Raw genomic sequence first — 18334 nt, 5'->3', positions numbered from 1 at the left:
TTAGATCATCTATGCACAGAAAATAAAATTAATATAGACTAAAACTTGTTATTATTTCCTAAATTATTAAATTTCCATTCTTGCTGTTTTATTTTTACTGAAAGGGTTTGAAAAACTAGTCAAGTCCCTTGGTATTTTGTTATGTTCTCTATGACAATCTACCATGTTCTAATTGCCATTAGGATTATTTACTGACAGATCAAAATTTACATGTCCATTCTTGGGCCATAGACACTAGCTATGTATTGTTGGGAATTGGGTGATTGTGAAATGAGAGTTGATTTATTCCCCAGACCATTTTTGCTGTGGTAGATAGTTAACAACCAGTGCCACTGTAGATGTTTCAGTAAATTCAAAAGAGACTGTGGTTCTCATTTTAGCTCCTAATAAGATTATCTTTTGTTTCTATACTTAAAAGTATACTATTCTGAGTCAAATGGATATTTGAAGTGATTATGGTAAAATTTTACTCTTGGATACATGCTGCTTCCACATTTCTCAAAGCAATAGACTTTTTCTGAGGACCATTTTGATAAAGCTCCTCTTCTATTCTTGAGGTACCCAAAAAATATATGCCAAAAGGAAGTAACAAACTAAAAACTGTGAACCAAAAATGTCTCCAGATATTTACCAATATAGGACTAAATTTAACTATTAATGATGTAAATTTTTTTTTCATTTTGAAATTGACACCAAATGTGCACTAAAACTGAAATGTTAATATCATGTTCTCTTTGATTCAATCAAAGTAAGGCCTAGAAGTAAGTTACGGTAGCTATTAAGTAGATCATTATAGGTGAGCAAACTTGACAATAAAATGACAGACTTTAGGATCCCTCACCAAATTTTGAGCTGTATCTGTCTTAATTTCACAAATGGGAATACATCATTGCATTTGTACTTTTAGTTAGCAAATATGTGGAAATCCTAGAATTGTCTCAATATATAAAGAACTTGTAGGGAACTCAAATGCTTTTTGTTGAATTTAAAGCATTTGAAGGCAAAATTAACTTCTTTTAAGAGTGAGGAATAGATATTTATGGGATCAAAATGCAGAGGTACACCACTAAGACACTGGATATTTTTCTGAAGGAAGATCCTATATATGCAGAGTGGAGTAAATGATACACTTTTAGTTTCTATTGAGTTTGGTAGCAAGTGTGGTAGATAGGATAATAAAACTCATCTATAGCAAATAACCGAGTTCTTGACAAATTTATAACCAGTTACATTGAAAGTAATACTCCCTTAATAGATTATAATCTATAAAGATAATGCAAATGAATGAGGCATTAGTAATAATTATAATTTGTAACAGGTCAAAAAGTTGAAAAGAAATATAAAAATATAACCTGTATAATATTCACACTTCAAGAATATACCCTCAAACAGTAGAATTAAATTAACATATTGCATGTTTGAATATATATGATATAGACATCTAAGAAATATGGGATATTTTGAAACATTTAAGTAACCCATATACATATGAAAAATAAGTTATATATATATATGGTCAAGTTTTATACTATTTTGTTATGTTTGATACTATTGTGTATGAAGATGTATGTTCAACTATTTCAAGGAAAGAGACATTATGGTAGGTACTGTTATATTGGGTTGTTTTGTGGTAAAATACTGTGTTGCTTAAATTGTTCTGATCTGCTTTGTTATGTCCTCTTTAATCTTAACCTCTTTAAAATAAAAAATTAAAAATTAAATCTAAGGTCAAGATTTATTTAAGAAGAAATTTAGATGAAGAATAAAAGAGAATTTAAAAATTAGAAATTAGTGTCCTAGAAAACTAAGATAAAGGGATATAAAGAAATGATTTCTTGAAGAAAGTAAATAAATAAATTACTAATTAGGATAATTAAATTCATATATTCTATCAAGATTAATTAAAAATTGGAAAGGTCTCTAAAGTATTACAGAGATTAAAGCTGAATATTCAAAAAGATTTTAGGAAAATATCAAGAGTAACTTTATGTCAAAAATTTTAAATTTAGAATTCAATAAATTCTTGAAAAATATGAATCTGATTTATGAAATAGATAATCTAAAGTATGCCAAAATACTAGGAAAATGGCACTATCATTTAAATTTTTTTACATCAGGCATAGACATATTAAAGGTAGAATTTTAAAAATCAATGAAATTGTACTGATAGCTTTATAAAATCTTATTCTAAAAATGGAAAAAGGTAAAATTTTCTTAAATGTATTTTATGATTCGTGTATCATGTAGTAACAAAAAAGCAAATCTTATACATGAGAGAAAAAATGGAAAGTTAAAAAAAAAATTCTAAACCAAATATTGGCAAGTTGAATTCTTCAATATCTTAAGAAATTTAGTTGTTTTTATCACAGGAGTGTTAAATTTGCTTAACGTTTTAAAATATACAAGATAATTCAATGTGTTCATATTACATGTACATATTACATGTTTACATATTACATGTGAAAAGCAATAACTATTTAGTAGATGTAGAGACAGGATACATTATATGCAACAAAACCAATATTCAGAAAACTTAAAAATTTAGGACTTCATGTAACTTCTTTGAGCTGATAAAGACATTCCCCATAAATAATGTAATGTAATGGAGAGTGGATTTCTAATTATGGTCCCTTAAAAGTCAGCATTGAGACAGAAATAAAAGTGAACTATGCACAAAACCACAGAAGATAGTTTTTAACAATTACCATTCAAGAAAGAGGAAAATGATAGAAAAAGCATCTCTTGGATTAATAAAGATAAAAGGAAAGAGAGAAACTAGTGGTAGAAGTTAAAGTATCTACAAAAGAAAAAAAATTATCAGATTTCCGAATATACATACCCGATTCTAAGTTTCCACATTATGATATTTTGTAAATTATTTATTATAATGGTGTATTATTTATTAGAGTATGAACAATATAAAGCTGGTGAGTCACAAAATCTTTCATCCCCTTCATGTATGTATAGCCTGGGATATTCAAGATGTTTCTAAAGAAAAAAAAACATATGTTTATATTAAAGCATTACTATGTGAGGAATGCTAGAGGTAGGTATAAATATACACTAAAGAGTGAAAATACTCCTGAAGAATAACAACAAAAAAGTATAAAGCAAAGGAAAACTGTAAAACGATGTTACAATGTGAGTTAAATATCACTAAATATTTGTAGTTATCAAGTTATAGTTCTAATGAGATATTTAATAGCTTAGAAATGGCCTCATAAAATAGAAAGAAACCAACAAGTGACAGATTTCTATAAAGGAACTTAAAAATTACAACAAATAAATAAATTTAGAGATAACAAAGGCAAAAAATAGAGACTTCTGGAAATATTTTGATGGATATCAGAGAAAAATTAAAATTTAGAAATAACTCAAATTTTAAAAAGCAATTGGTCATACTGTCTTTTTTCAGTGAGATACATATGAACCATGACTATAATTATCAACATAGATTTACACCTGAAACAGAGTGAAAATAAGCAAACAGGATTACAAAACCCTGCTGTTGAAACAGTGCACAGGTGCGGGCTCACCTGAGGTTTTCTGAATGTTTCTTACAACACAGGAATAAAGGGACAGCCCTATCTGGGTCTGTGGTTATAAGACAGTGTTGCCTTTTGAGACTTAACACATAAAGCTGAATGTCAGTCGAGAATTAAAGAATTAAATGTGGCACTGGCAGTTGGTATTTTCGTGTTTACCGGAGACATGCTGTTTAAATAAAAGGTAAATCAATATTTTCCATTTCTCTGCAGAGTAAAAGTGAGCAAATTACCGTGCGGCATCTGACATCGGGAAACTGGGAAGTGATAAAGATCTTGGCATATGACGAAACTACTCAGAAAATGTTAGTATTTTCAGTTTCTGTCCCCAGGCTGGCTGTCTGCGCTGTCAAGTGAGATCCTTTTGACTAGAATTACATTTTTCTTACCATAACCCTAATTAAACCAAGCCACCCTTGTAAAAAATGAAGTTTTCTTTCAGAATTCCTCTGTACTTAACTCAGAGACATATTGCACTGACACATGGGGATGAATGACACAGAGAAATTGAGATCATGCAAAAGGGTAGTGATTTTATAAAGAGGGGAATATATATATATATATATATATATATATATATATATATATATATATGTTTGCTAAGTTGATCAAAGTCCTGTGGTTGAATAATGAAACAATGCTTGTTTGTTTTTCTTTTTGAAGACTTATGTGGAATCACTGTAATAAAAAGAGACTGAATTTTAACGTACGTGTTGTGTTCTTTCCTGCAGTTACTTTCTCAGCACAGAGCTCTCGCCCAGAGGCAGGCAGCTGTACAGGTAAGTGTGTTGCAGGGATCTCACACAGGTTGGCTTCTCAGTGAACTTCGCCCAACATCTTGCAGAAGAATCTAAAACCCAGTTTTCAGTGTGGCTAGGGAAAAGCCATCTCATGTGCCACAAAACCTCACCTGCCACAGGCAGTCTATTATTTTTGACCCTCTGTGAGCCCAGAAGATCAGACATGGATGGGGATTTGTACTTTTGCCGCTTTCTCTTCCTTATCTTTTCTTCATGTGTCTTCATAGTTTTTTTGGAAATTGTTACTCAGCTTCCCAGTGTCAGTGACAACTTCCTTCTCTAGGTCATTTTGAATTTTCAGTGCATAACTGTGGTAAATACATAATTTCTTGCTGAATAATATAATAACAGCAATATCAAACAGAAGCTTTCTTTTTTATCTGTATATAATAAAAATCTAATGAACTTTGTGAAAGGAGGTATCCTTGTTTAAAATGGGAATATTTGTTGCTTAACTAAAATATGGCGATTTATGCAGAATATTTACATCTTCTCAATTTGCTAAGCTATATTAATAAAAAGGGCTTAAGACCACACCTATTCAGCATTAAAATGTCTCTTCATTCAGAAAGCTTTCCACAGGCTTTCACAGGAATGACTATAATTTTTAGCTGGCACAGAAGATATTTAGTCTAGATACTGTACACATTCTCTTATTTCCATTTTATAGTTCTGTTTTTAAGGAGTCAAAACTGCCGTGACATATTCTCAGTGGAAATTCATGTATGAAGAAGTATTACCTCTGCAGGATCTTCACCAAACAGTCCAGAATTTGCTCTAAGAGTCAAAGCACCCTAACTCCCCCATAGTCTCTTTTTTATGTACACTATTTAAAATCCAAATTCATTTTCAATTATATCTCCCAAAATGTCATTTTATATTCTTAGTTTATTTTCTTGGCCATACTGGAAGCCATGTTCTTACTTTTAAAAACTTCAAGAGGAAGAGAAGCTGTTTGTTAAGAGGTACTGATTTGCATTTTGGTTCATAGGTCTTTGTCAAGATATTGTTCACTTTTTTTTTTTTTTCTGGTGAGCTGCAGCTTATCTTTTGTGACATACATACTATGATTAATGTTGGATAGTCATGAACAACACTTTGGAGGTGTGGAAATACTTGACAAATGTTTCATTTCTTTCATTGTATAAAACTTAAAGAAATATAACCCTGTCAGAAGATAATACTTGGTCAAGGTCAGCAAATGGAACAGCCTTCATCTCTTTCCCACTTATTAGTTTAAAAGGTGATTTGAATGGCAATGACTCCTTAGATTTGTGGGCTTGCCTTATCTTTCTCCTGACTGAGGCTGAGAAGTCAATATATCTGCTACCTGTACTAGTGTAGCCAACTGTGTTATAAAGAAAATGTAGCACCATAAATTTCCCCTTAAATAGCTCATCAAATGCTGGTTGGCTTGCTGTGGGATAATGTTGGTATTTGACCCAGAAATTTCAATCAGTGTCTTACTAGGCTATAAAAATAATCATTGGATAGCTTAATGTGTGGCATTAGACACCTCTGCAGAATCACAACTATTATCAATTCACTGCTACAGGTTTTTTTTTTGGGGGGGGGGGTTCAAGAATTGCATTTGTTATTTCAGCAATTATATAACGTAAATAATCAGAAAATAATAATGTAAATCTTTAGAGATTTCTGTTTGGAAAGCTTTATGTATGAGTAGAAAGATTTTAAATATTAGTAAGTCACTGAATGGCTGTGGGCCACTAGTACAAATTCTAAGCTTCTTGGTGGTGAAGGTTGTTAACTGTGTGCACATAATTAACGAAACCAAATTGAACACTTAAAATGAGTAAGGTGGCAAATTTTAAATTTTATATACGCCACCACAATTTTATGCAACAGTTAGTACCTCATAAGTTACCATAAAGGTGAAACCAGCTGTGTTTTAAGTGCCTACCCTACAAAAATTGCCTTGCTTAGGAAGTATGGTTACAAAAAAGAAAGAAAGAAAGTATGGATTACAATCAGGTTCTAGTACTTACTATTAAATTACAATTCTATGAACTATGCTTAACATTGCATCTCAGTTGTGTACTGAGGTGTTGCCCACTTTAACACCTCTGTCCCAGTCCCCATGACTCCAGCCTATCGCACATCAAAATCAACACAACTACTCTTCCTCTAAAATATATGTAGCCAAAATTATCTCTCATTCTAAAATGCAGTTGATGTCAGGTGAGGTGGCACATGTAAATCTTGTCTTTGGAAACTCAGCCACTTCCCAAAACTCTGTCTCAAAACTACACTTACAAAGGGCTGAGGATGTGGCTCAGCGTGAAGCCCCTGGCTAACCAGATAGCTGAGCCCCCGTCCCTGGAAGCCAAGATGAGTAGGTAGCTGGAGTGCAATTGAAGACATTTGTTCAATCAAAGATTTTGAACATATTCTCCATAGTGTTCTCCCATATTGCCTAAGATAATATTGCATTCAGATGTACTTACAAAAACATCAACGGGGAGAAAATGAAAATAAAAAAATTAAGATATGCTTTGTAAATATACCTGCTCCCCACAATGAATGTAATCATTCCCTACAAATATGTACTATAAAAAATAAAGGGAAAGAGAAAGAGAAAGAGGGGGAGACAGAGAGAGAGACAGACAAACAGAGAGAGAGACAGAGAGAGAGAGAGAGAGAGAGAGAGAGAGAGAGAGAGAGAGAGAGAGAGAAAGTTCTGTGCACTCTTAGCTGGTTTTGTCTGAGACCTGAGCAAAAGAAGGGAGATCCTTATTTACATGCTCTACGATACACTCAAAAACAAGATTCTTTGTAGCCACGATACAACATAGGACCAAATGCAACATTATACAGAGGTATTAGATTATTGATTCCTCCTTTTGCAGGTACATTGTGTGGTTCCTGCACTCCTTGCACACATGCTAACGCTTCCATAGAAATTGTGTATAATACCCATCTGTCCACAGAGCAGCTCATTGACTGATCTAAGCTCGCTCTGCCTGTGGGGCAGTGGCGCTCCTTCTTCACTAGTCTGCTCCACGGGGCAGCCTGCAGCTGGCTCTTGTGTGACACAAATGAAATCTTTGTCTTTACTAAAATAATAATAAAGTTCAATATGTGAAGGGTAACTTTGGCTGAATGTATCTATCCTTCTGACCTTGAGCATCATTATTATAAAATAAAGATGACAATTGCTTCTTTTTTTTTACTCCTTTATATGGCAAAGTATATAGTATATATTATCATTAGTATTATATATAATATCATTTAAAAATGATCTTCACCAAACAGATCAATGCTAGTTCTTGGAGAAGAAAATTTGGAATTACTCCTAAATTCTAATATATGATCTGTTGAATGATGAATTTAATTTTTATGTGACTTACAGAAACACTTATTCACTATTTCAAGCAATATTTATTGATGCTTAATTTATTTTGGTTCCCATGGGTTATTCCTCTTAAAATTTAACTCAGAAATATTTCTAATGAAAATGCAAATAGTCATAAATTATGTTGAGACTGTATACATATAAATACTATATATATATATACATATATTCAGGTACACGGAGAAAAATGTGTACATCTTAACATACATAATGGAAATTGACACTCCATGTTTATAGTGAGTTGCGATTTACAAGGAACTTCTATCCAGCCATTGACGTAGATTTCTGTTTATCAGACACTATATTTGCATGTGGATAGCACACATTCAAGTGTCTGGAACAGAGTAGCATTTCTAACATTCATTTTCTTTCCTCAGTGCTTCCACTGAAGAATCACTGAATCGCCAATGTATTTCATGTAATGTCATGAAAGAGCAATGTACATATTTTGATGCCAATTTTAGCCCCATGAATCAACATTTTTTATTATTCTGTGAAGGTAAGATAATACATGATTTCTTAAAGAATTTATTTCATTCTATTTGACCAGTATCTATGGCTATTATTATTAAACATAAAATGTTGTATATTACAGATTTTCTAAATTATAAATTTAATTCATGAATTTAATTTAAAAATAAAAATGGAGTAATTCAATATGCACACATGCTCTATTTATAAATGAGAACTTTTTTAAAGTGAATAAACATATGTATTGGTAAAATCTATGCTAATTTGCTTGTCTTTTTGTCTTATCAAAACGTTGGCTTTGTTGATGATATGTTTATGATGTATGAAAATAAATTTATTCCTCCAGAACTCGTAAATTCTGAGCAGTTATATTAATACTGATTACATCTTTCAGCTTGCAACAGTGTGCACCTGGTTATGCAAGGGTCACTAAGTATATTCACAGAAATCATGTTCCCTTTATGATGCTACTGTGCTTCCTGGAGATTAGTAGAAATCAAGTGTTCTCTTATAATGTGATAAAGTGAGTGCCAATGCTTCGCTTTGTTTATACATGTATTTTTAAAATCTAGGGCCAAGGGTCCCTGTCGTCAGCCTGCATAATACGGACAACCCAGCAAGTGAGTACATGAGAAGACAATTCAGAATAGTCTTGGAGCTGGCATTGGCCTTAGATATTACAAGATTCATTCTGTGTGTCATAATCCAACAAAGTTTCTTCGCAGAGATTCTTAGTGGAATTCTTAGTTGGAATGCTGTGTCAACACCATCAATTTTATATTGTATATGAAAGGGAAACAATAAAGCAAGTGTTTTGAGCCATGTTATAGCCTGGGGTGAATCTTACTAGCTTGGCATAGAAGACATATTGTACTATATCCTGTGAATAGTAATGAATAGGCAGCATATTTTGGTATTCTGCCTTCCTTGTTCTCTGGACCATTCTCTCCTGAGTTTTGCATAGGTTGTTCCTCAAGAAGATGCCTTTTGTGCTCATTTTGAATATTATAAAAAAATATATTAGCTTATATATTTTGTGTCCTATTTGTTTCATAGATCTCAATCATTTAGTTTTGTAAAGTTATTGTTATTCATTTATATTTTTAATCAACTTTATTTTTAGATTGTGCATGTTATCAAGTAATGTTAAAGAGGTTAGTGCTGAATTGATTAAAGGTCACGTAAGCTTCAGAATTTTCAGGATGAATAAATATATGACTGAGCTAGTCATGTATTTGTATTGTAAAGAATAATCAAGAATCATTTGACCTTGCATTCTGAAGCCAACTCTGGTTGTCTCATGATCAAGGGGGAAAAAGGAGAGAGCTGGTCAGGTGCTTAAGTATAAAATGTATGTATATTTGATGACTAGTACATTTTTATGTCAATGTAAGGAAGCATATCAATAAACTGGTCACATGAAAGAGGATAGCAAATAAGGAGAAAACTGAGAAAACAAAAATGAACATGGAAATAGAACAAAGCTCCTCAAGACGATACTGGCAATAAATCATCAAAACAATCATACATAAGAGTACATTTCATCCCAAGCAGGCAAGGATAGTTCAGCGTACTCAAATCGGCAAGGAAGAAGCAAGGAAAAAGAGCGCATGGTCCGCTCAGCAGACACAACAAAACTTATGACAAAAGTCAACATCCTTTCATGATAAAAACACTGAGGAAACTAAATGTAGATTGATCTTATCTCACCCTGATAAAACCTATTTATAAGGAGCATGGTGTGAACATCGTTGTAAATGAAGAAGAAACTGTCCTTTCAAAATCAGGGAAAAGACAAGATATGCACTATCACTACTGTTGTTTAACACAGTATTTAAAATATTAGCAAGAATAATTGGGCAAGAAAAAGAAATAAAAATAATATGTATGATTTCATACTCTACGTAGATAGAAGATCCAAACCACCAGAAGTCTACTAGAATTCATACCCAAATTCAGCACTGTAATAGGACACAAAATCACGCAAAAAATCAAAATCAAAAGAAACTAGGAAAAAAATGTATCATTCATAGTAGCACCAAGAAAAATTTAGTTCTTAGGAATTAATCAAAAAATGTGAGAGACCTTTTAAATAAAAACTACAGTACTCTGGAAAACAATATTGAAGAGAATGTTGGAAAATAGAGGAACACCCCTGACCCATTCCTCGATAGATAGAACCAATACAGTTAAAGTAGCCATACTGCCAAATCTGATGTACATATTTAACACATTCCAAACAAAAATATAGACAGACTTTTTCACAGATCTGGAAGAAATGCTCTTAAAGTTCATGTGGAACTATAGTATACCCAAAATAGTAGAGACAATCCTCAAAAACAAGAATACGGTGGAGACATCACAATCCTGGATTTGAAATTCAGTTACAAAGCTGCAGTAACCCAAACAGCATGTAACTGGTACAAAGACAGATACAAGGATCAATAGAACGAAATAGAAGAAGCTAAAAAAATCCCAAGCATAATTAATTTTTTTAATATTTGACAGAGTCCAAAGCATACACTAAACCAATATCTTTCACTGTGTACTAAACTAAAATCAAAATGATCAGAGACCTAAGTGTTAAAATAGAAACATTTGGTCTGTTGGTGAAAAATAGATAAAACTCCTAGACTCATAGGTATAGACAAGGACATTTTGCTTAGAAACTCAAGTTGAAAGGAAATAGCACCAAGAATTGATAAATTGGGTTCATCCCAAGTTAAAAAGCTTCTACATAGCAAAAGAAACAACTACTACAGTGAATCTGCAGATTGGAAAAAAAAATTTTTTTGCCAGCTATTGCTCAGACAGAGGACCAGTATCTAGAATATTAAAAAAGTCAAAACAAATAGACCACCTAAAATAAGATCCAGTCAAAAAGCAAAAGTGATGCTTCTCAAAAGTAGAAATGAAAATGTCCAATATATAAAGAAAAGTTCAGGAGTTCAATACTACTGTTGATTAGAGAAAAGCAAATTATACTACACTGAGATTGCATTTTGCATCAGAAATAAAATGGCCATCATCAGCAAACTGAATAACAACAAATGCTGTGAAGCAATGGAGAAAAAGAACCCAGTATATTGGTGGTGGTAATGTAAAGTAGTGTGAACACTGTAGAAATCAGCATGAAGATTCTTCAAAAAGCTGAAAGCACAGTTTCATTTGACCCAGCTATTCCACATCTATGTATCTTCCCAAAACAGTTAAAGACATATTACAGTGATGCATGCATACCCATGTTTATAACAGCATAATTCACAATAGCTAAATATTTGAAGCAGCCTGTATATCCATTAACAAAGTTAATGGATAAAATGGGTGAAGAAAACATGGTATTTACACACGGAGGGGTACTGTTCTGCCATGAAGAGCAGCTGAGTTATTAGCTGGCATATGGATGCACCTTGGAACTATAATACTAAGTGAAATAAATCAGGAACACAAGCTTAAGTGTTGATTGGTTTCTCTTATATGAGGAAATAGAAAATACAAAAAAAGGAGCAAAATATAAGATCGATGGTAGGAAGTGTGGAGGTAGATCTTTCTTATATGAAATGGAAGGAACAGCAAGAGAAAGGAGCACAAAAAATGAGGCTGCTGGGAGGAAAGGGAGACGATGGGGACACAGGAACAATTGAAATGTGTCATGTACATACAGCAAAGCCCCATGATGAATGTGGTCATTAGGTATTGCCAAACTCCTAATAAAAATTACTACAGAAAAATGAAGATATTTAACAAACATGGGAACACTTTAACACACTATTCATCAAAGAAATGCAAGCTAAAAAAGTGCCATATACTTTTCCAGCAATAACAAAAACTTCACTTAAAAATATATTTATATGATACATATATACACATATATAAAGCTCTTATAACTTACCAGTAAAATTATTATAACAGACTTAGAGGGAGAAGTAACTCAGTCATAAGCCCTCAATAATTTAAATTTTTTGTAGTTTATGTTAAGAATATTATTCTAAAATGAATGTTAACAGTTAGTTTAATAGTTATTGATAATTGTAAAAGCTACCACGAGTATAGCAAAGGATGATACTTTTTAAGTACACTTTAATGACATGATACTCAGTACCTTGTTGTGTCCTACTTGTGCTTTGAGAACCACGTTCACTCTTAGTTCATCTCGTCTGTGTTCTCCAGCCGAGAACTGCTTTGGGTGACTCAGGTTCTGTTACCCTGGGGCTGCCAACTTTATTCAACCAGTAAATCATTGGAAAACTGGAAAGAAAAAGAAAAGTACAGTCGGGTGTCTGTCACCAGCCCTTTCCCTCTGGAGTCACTAGAGATTTGCTGTGAGCATGGGCTAAAGTCACTGGCCCCGCTGTTTGAACCTGGCACGACCTTCTCCACGGGGGTTCTACCAACTGCCTTCTGCCCTGCCCTTCAAGCCTGGCCCTGCTTACAGCCATGAGTAACCATATCACATGTTAGGCTTCTGCTACCCAGTGTTCACACCTCAGAGACTAAAATCTTCATTAAAATCTTGCCATTATTCTAAGTGATGAGTGTCATGAGTTGTTTACTAGGACTAAGGTAAAACACATTTATTAAAATTAATACTTCAAAAATATTAAGGTTCTATTGCTAAATTATTAAGGAGGCTGAATATGTATGATATTTCAACAAAGCTAATTCAAAGTCTATGAAGATAATATAAATATTAAAAATTCCTAAATTTACCTGGAAGAATTCCAGGTAAAATTTGTGTTCTTTCTTCTTCAGTATTTTTCTTAACACTTTAATTAGCATGTATTACAATAATAATAACAGTAATAAATTTTTATGATGATATGACATTTATATATAAAATTGTATATAGTTAATATTTGAAAAGTCTTATATCTTGTTTTGAAATCTTATTATGTTCCTCATTACTATAACAGAATATCTGACTCAGACTAAACTTTTAAAGAAAAAGATTACATCAGTTGGCCCTGTTGGTTTAGTCTTTGGTGATAAACTTCTTGCAGAAATCCCAAGGTGGCAGAGGGCATATCATGATGAAATCAGGGGTTTATGTGTGCATGCACATGAGTATGCATGTGAGTGCACGCTCACCTCCGTTACTCTGCCTATGAAGCAATTGGTGTTGTCCTGGGAGCTTTGCCTTAAATAGTGCAGTGGGACAGAGCTGGTTCTCTCATTCTGATAACTTTTGACTTGAGATTAAACATGTGCAGAACAATCATATGCAAGGCATAAAAGTATAGTGGCACCTTGGTTCACAAATTTAATTAATCTCACAAATGTGGGGAAGCTGGCTATGCTGGTATTCCTGCAGGAAAGAGACCTGGTTATGTTTCTTCCTCATATGGAGTTTGTGAGCGGAAGCCAAAATAACACCTGTTCACCAACTGAATTGTTGGCAAACAGAAGGTTTTATATACCATGCACTACTGCACCATTCTCTTTCCTCCTAATTTTTCTTCTTTTCCTTTTCTATTTTTGTTTCCCTTGTTATTGGATCTCATTCTCTTGAGTCTGTTCTTTCTCTTATCTCAGCTATATCACTTTTTCTCACCCTTCTACATGCTTCTTTCTTAACTTTTCTACGTTTCATCTGCTTTCCAACTTTTGCTCCGATTATCTGTTTTCTTCCACAATGCTACACTTGAAATAATATTTTTATGCTATTTCCTTTTTATATTTTTGCTGAAAAGTTTGTAAACTTATTTTCTGAATTTATCATGAAGTGAATACTGTTCCTGCTCTTAATTATTTGAAAAGAGCTTTAATTTGTTTGTATTTGTCTTAGCTAGAATTTATTTTTCTTTAGCCATGGATGAATATCATTTCAAGAGTAATGGCCTCCTATTGATAAGGAAAAAAATCAATTGCTGCTGCTGTAATTATGCTATAAGTTTGTATGTAGTTAGGATTTTTCATACTCATTCTTATTTTATAATACATTATCTGAAGTTACTAGTATATTACTTTCATATTGGCGCTTCTAGACATATGTATTCACTTGTGGTAGATACTTGACCTGTGAACTCAATTCACTCACAAGAATAAAACGGAGGCTTATTATTGTATAGAAGGAGGACCCCTTCTATACAACAGTAGGAAACTAGGGTCAAATTAATTCTTAAGGTTACAAAGGCATCTGGCATCTCCAGCCAAAGAAGCTACCATTTGGATTGAAACTCAAATTTTTGGTTGTAAATTAAGCCTATAACTATGAATATAATTCAAGTTGTTCATGTGTGAGGCTACTCAAATCTCAAGAGACCACTGTACTTAATTACTAATTTGAATACAACAAGCCATTTGCACATTTATAAAAACACTTGTCTATTTAAGGATGATGCAAGTTTTATTGCCTTCTATATGTTTACTAATGATCAAGTGGTATTGGTTTTTTTTACACGCATAAAGCATTTTTGTTCAAAATAACTGCTTATGTTTTTTTCAATAGTACTCAAATTATAAATGTCAAATATTGGTCAAACGTTAGAGCTTCTTAATTTACATTTTTAAACCTTTAAATTTTAATGTTTGTTTTAGCTTCTTTGAAAATTTGCTAGTGTCATGTAGTTTAGATGCTTAATATATTAAGTACATGCCAAACTTCTAAAAACATCTAATCTCCAAGATTTAAGGAAAAATAATTATATACAAAGAGATAGTTTGATTTATTTATAGTGATAATTTGCTGTGCCTGATTACATATAGAAGTTCCAGTTCCAGTGAAAGAAACACAAAATGAAAGTATGAGAATATATAATCCATCTTACAGAAATTATCACAGTTCTGAGAAAAGGGGAAATCAATAGAAAGAAATTCCTAGAAAGAATGAATATATAAAATCGTTTTTTTAAAAAACAGAATTCAAGGGGCCAGGATTTAGCTCAGTGGCAGGCACTAAGCCATGAGTTTGATCCTCAGTATCAAAAAAAAAAAAAAAAAAAAAAAAAGGCAGTCAGAAAAATCTTCGTATTTGAAAGATAATGATTATTCTGTATGGCTAGAATGAAACATTTAAGAAAAATATGAGGATGTAGTTGAACTGCCCACAAAGTAAAGGGCATTTTGGTACACACTAAAATTTATATCTTAAAATCTTGGCATTTTAAGGTGACCTGTAAATTAATGTCAGCCAAATGAAGTCCAAGAATTTTATAGCAATACTACAGAATCCAGAATTTAAAAAGGCAAATATCGTACTACCAATTTCCAATAAAAAAGTATGGGTCATATAAAAGAAGTAGAAAATATGACTCATAACTAGGTAAAAGAGAATAGAAATAGCAATGACCAAGATAGCCCAGTAAATATAAAGTCTGTGTCATCTCAACTTCAAATCCAGACATAACATTTCAAGGACAAGAAAAGATCAGATTTTCTCATGAAGTGATTTATTTCAGTTAACATTATATTTTCTAGGTGTTTCTGTTGTCCCAGAAATGTCTCAATTCTGTTGTTCTTTTTAACAGAGTAATAGTCCGGTATAGTTAGAGTCCACATTTTCTTATCCAATCATCTGTTGATTGGTTATTTCCAGAATTCAGCTGTTAGTATCACTGTAGAATGATGTTTTATGCTGTTTAGGGATGATGCCTAGCAGGGATATCAGTGCGTCATGTGGAATTTCTAATTTCAGTTCTTTAAGAAACCTCTATTCTGATTTCCATCGTGGTTGTACTACTACTTTACATTCCCATCTGCAATGATGGATGGTTCTTTTTTCACCACAGCTTGCCAGCATTAGTTATTGTTTGATTTTTTACCTGTTGCTCTTCTTATTGGAGTGAGACGGAATCTTTGTGTTGCTTAAATTTGCATTGCTCTAATGGACAGATATTGAGCCTGTGTGTGTGTGTGTGTGTGTGTGTGTGTGTGCGCATGTGTGTGTGTGCTGACCATTTGTATTTCATCCTCTGTGAAGTGTCTGTTCATTTCTTTTACCAATTTCTTGACCAGATCTTTAGTTTTAGGTGATTTAGTTGTTTTGAGTTCTTTGTGTATTCTAGATATTAGTCCTCTGTCTAAGGAGTAGTTGGACATAATTTTTTGCTTTCTGTAGTAGTGTTTCTATTCATTGTCTTGATTCATTCTTTTGCTGTATAGAAGTTTTTAGTCTGGTATAATTCTATTTGATGACTCTTGCTGCTATGTATTTTGTAATTTAGGTTCTATTTAGAGAATCCTTTCAGACACGTATGTCTTTGAAATGTCTTACTTATTTCATCTTCCAGTATGTTTGTTATTTCCCTTTAATATTTAGATCTTTTATTCCATTTTGATTTTAATTTAGTTATGAGTCCAATTTCAATTTCATGCACACAAATAACTAGTTTTCCCAGCACTTATTAAATAGACTATCTTTCCACTTAACATTTCTTTTTGTCCCTTTGTCAAAGATCAAAAAGCTGTTTTTGTTCCAGTGCCATGTCATTTTTGTCACTATTGCTTTGTAGTATAACTTGAAGTCAGGTATTGTTATGCCTCTTAATTTGTTTTTGTCATTCTGGGTCTCTCTTGGATCTATATAGGATTGTTTTTTTCTGGATCTTTAAATAATGCTGTTAGCATTTTAATTGGAATGGCAATCAATCTGTATGACAGTTGTGGGAGTATGGCCATTTTAACAAGACTGATTCTGCCTATTCAAGAGCAGGAGACATCTTGTCATTTCCAATTTCCTTTTTCTAAAGAACTATAGTTTTCTTTGTATAAGTCTTTCAGTTCTCTTTTTAGGTTCATTCCTAGGTATTGGATTTTTCTTAAAGCTGTTATGAATGATGTCATCTTCTTAATTTCCTTCTCATACTGTTAATTGTTGTTGTAAACAAATACTAATGATTTATGTATATTGGCTTTTTATACTGCTACAATACTGAAATTTATTAATAATTCCAAGAGCTTTTTGGTACAGTTCTTTGGATATTCTGTGTAAAGTATCATGTCATTTGCCAATAATGACAATTTTAGTTCCTCCTTTCTTTATATGTATTCTATTTATTTATTTATTTTTGCCTAATTGCTCTGGCTGGTGTTCTAAGTACTATGATGAATAGAAGAGGTGATAATGGACATCCTTATCTTGTTTCTAATTTTAAGGGGAACATGTTTTTACTTAGTAACATGGATTTATGTTCTTCTGTGGTTTCCTGTGTTTATTAGGTTGACAATTTTGTGTATGTTTTCGCTCATTGGCTCTAATTCAATAAGCATTTAGATCATCTATTTGCTTCAGTTCCCTGTTCAGTTTCTTTATCTCAAACATCTGAGACAAAATTAACAAATTTCCTTAATTTTTCCAAGCAAATGAATTTGTGCTCCAAAAGTTTTAATTCCCAGGACTTGGCTCCCTCACAGTCACTCCTTTCTTCTCTAGTATTAGTCATCAATCTGCCTCATTCTTTCTTTCTTTTTCTTTTTCTTTTTTCTTTCTTTTTTTTTTTTCTCTTTTTTGGTAAGGGGATCAAACTCACGATCTTGTGCTTGCCAGGCAGGTGCTTATACCGCTGAGTCAAATTTCCGACCAAGCTGTCCCATTCTAATCCCTTGGCCCTTCTGTATCCTATCATCTTATTATCCACCTTATTAGCAAGTTCTGTCACATAGGTTTCCTCAATCACAGTGTAAACCTTCCTCCTGTATCTTGCCTTTGACCTATAAAACATCCTCAGAAAGCTCACACCGCTAATCTTTCAACCCAATTAAAAGTATCCCCAGTAAACTCAAGCCCCCACATCAGACTTTTCTTCTCATCCACCACTCTCCTCCAATCCAAATCTCTCTGAGTATCTAACACTCCTCATCCAGCCATCCGCCATTCTGCCCACTGCACTTCACATACCTCATTGCAGAACAATCATAAATAATAAACTAGCATAGTGTGCACCAAGAATAGGTAAAGGGAAAGTTAAATTGCAAGGAAATGTCATGTAGAAGTGTTGTAAGTTTGAATCTGTAGATGCTGCTCTAACCAGAAGCAATTCTTTTGAAAAAGCATTGGACAAAGTTGAAATTACCTAAAGTAAGTAACAGAAGGAGTAACAACTAGCACTAGACATACAAAGTTGAAAATTATTCAGGGAGAGGCACCATCCTACTAATAATCTCCGTACAGACCACAAAACTTCCTCATTTCTCTAATCCCCAACCTC

The 18334-nt window shown here is 32.9% G+C and overlaps 1 protein-coding gene across 3 annotated transcripts in view; it reads left to right on the top strand.

The window, feature by feature from the left end:
- Dpp10 (dipeptidyl peptidase like 10) overlaps positions 1-18334 on the top strand; it is a 1298333-nt gene that overhangs the window by 1243701 nt on the left and 36298 nt on the right. For all 3 annotated transcript variants that reach the window (XM_063258966.1, XM_063258965.1, XM_063258967.1), the window contains exons 14-17: positions 3759-3850; positions 4277-4324; positions 8096-8217; positions 8762-8809. In XM_063258966.1, the coding sequence (XP_063115036.1) occupies positions 3759-3850; positions 4277-4324; positions 8096-8217; positions 8762-8809 (310 nt within the window). The remainder of the gene's footprint in view (positions 1-3758; positions 3851-4276; positions 4325-8095; positions 8218-8761; positions 8810-18334) is intronic.

Source organism: Cavia porcellus, unplaced genomic scaffold (genome assembly GCF_034190915.1).
Source record: "Cavia porcellus strain 051 isolate PalLab524CR breed Dunkin Hartley unplaced genomic scaffold, mCavPor4.1 scaffold_12, whole genome shotgun sequence".
In the NCBI taxonomy this organism is placed as follows: domain Eukaryota; kingdom Metazoa; phylum Chordata; class Mammalia; order Rodentia; family Caviidae; genus Cavia; species Cavia porcellus.
This window is presented reverse-complemented; position numbering and strand designations above follow the sequence as displayed.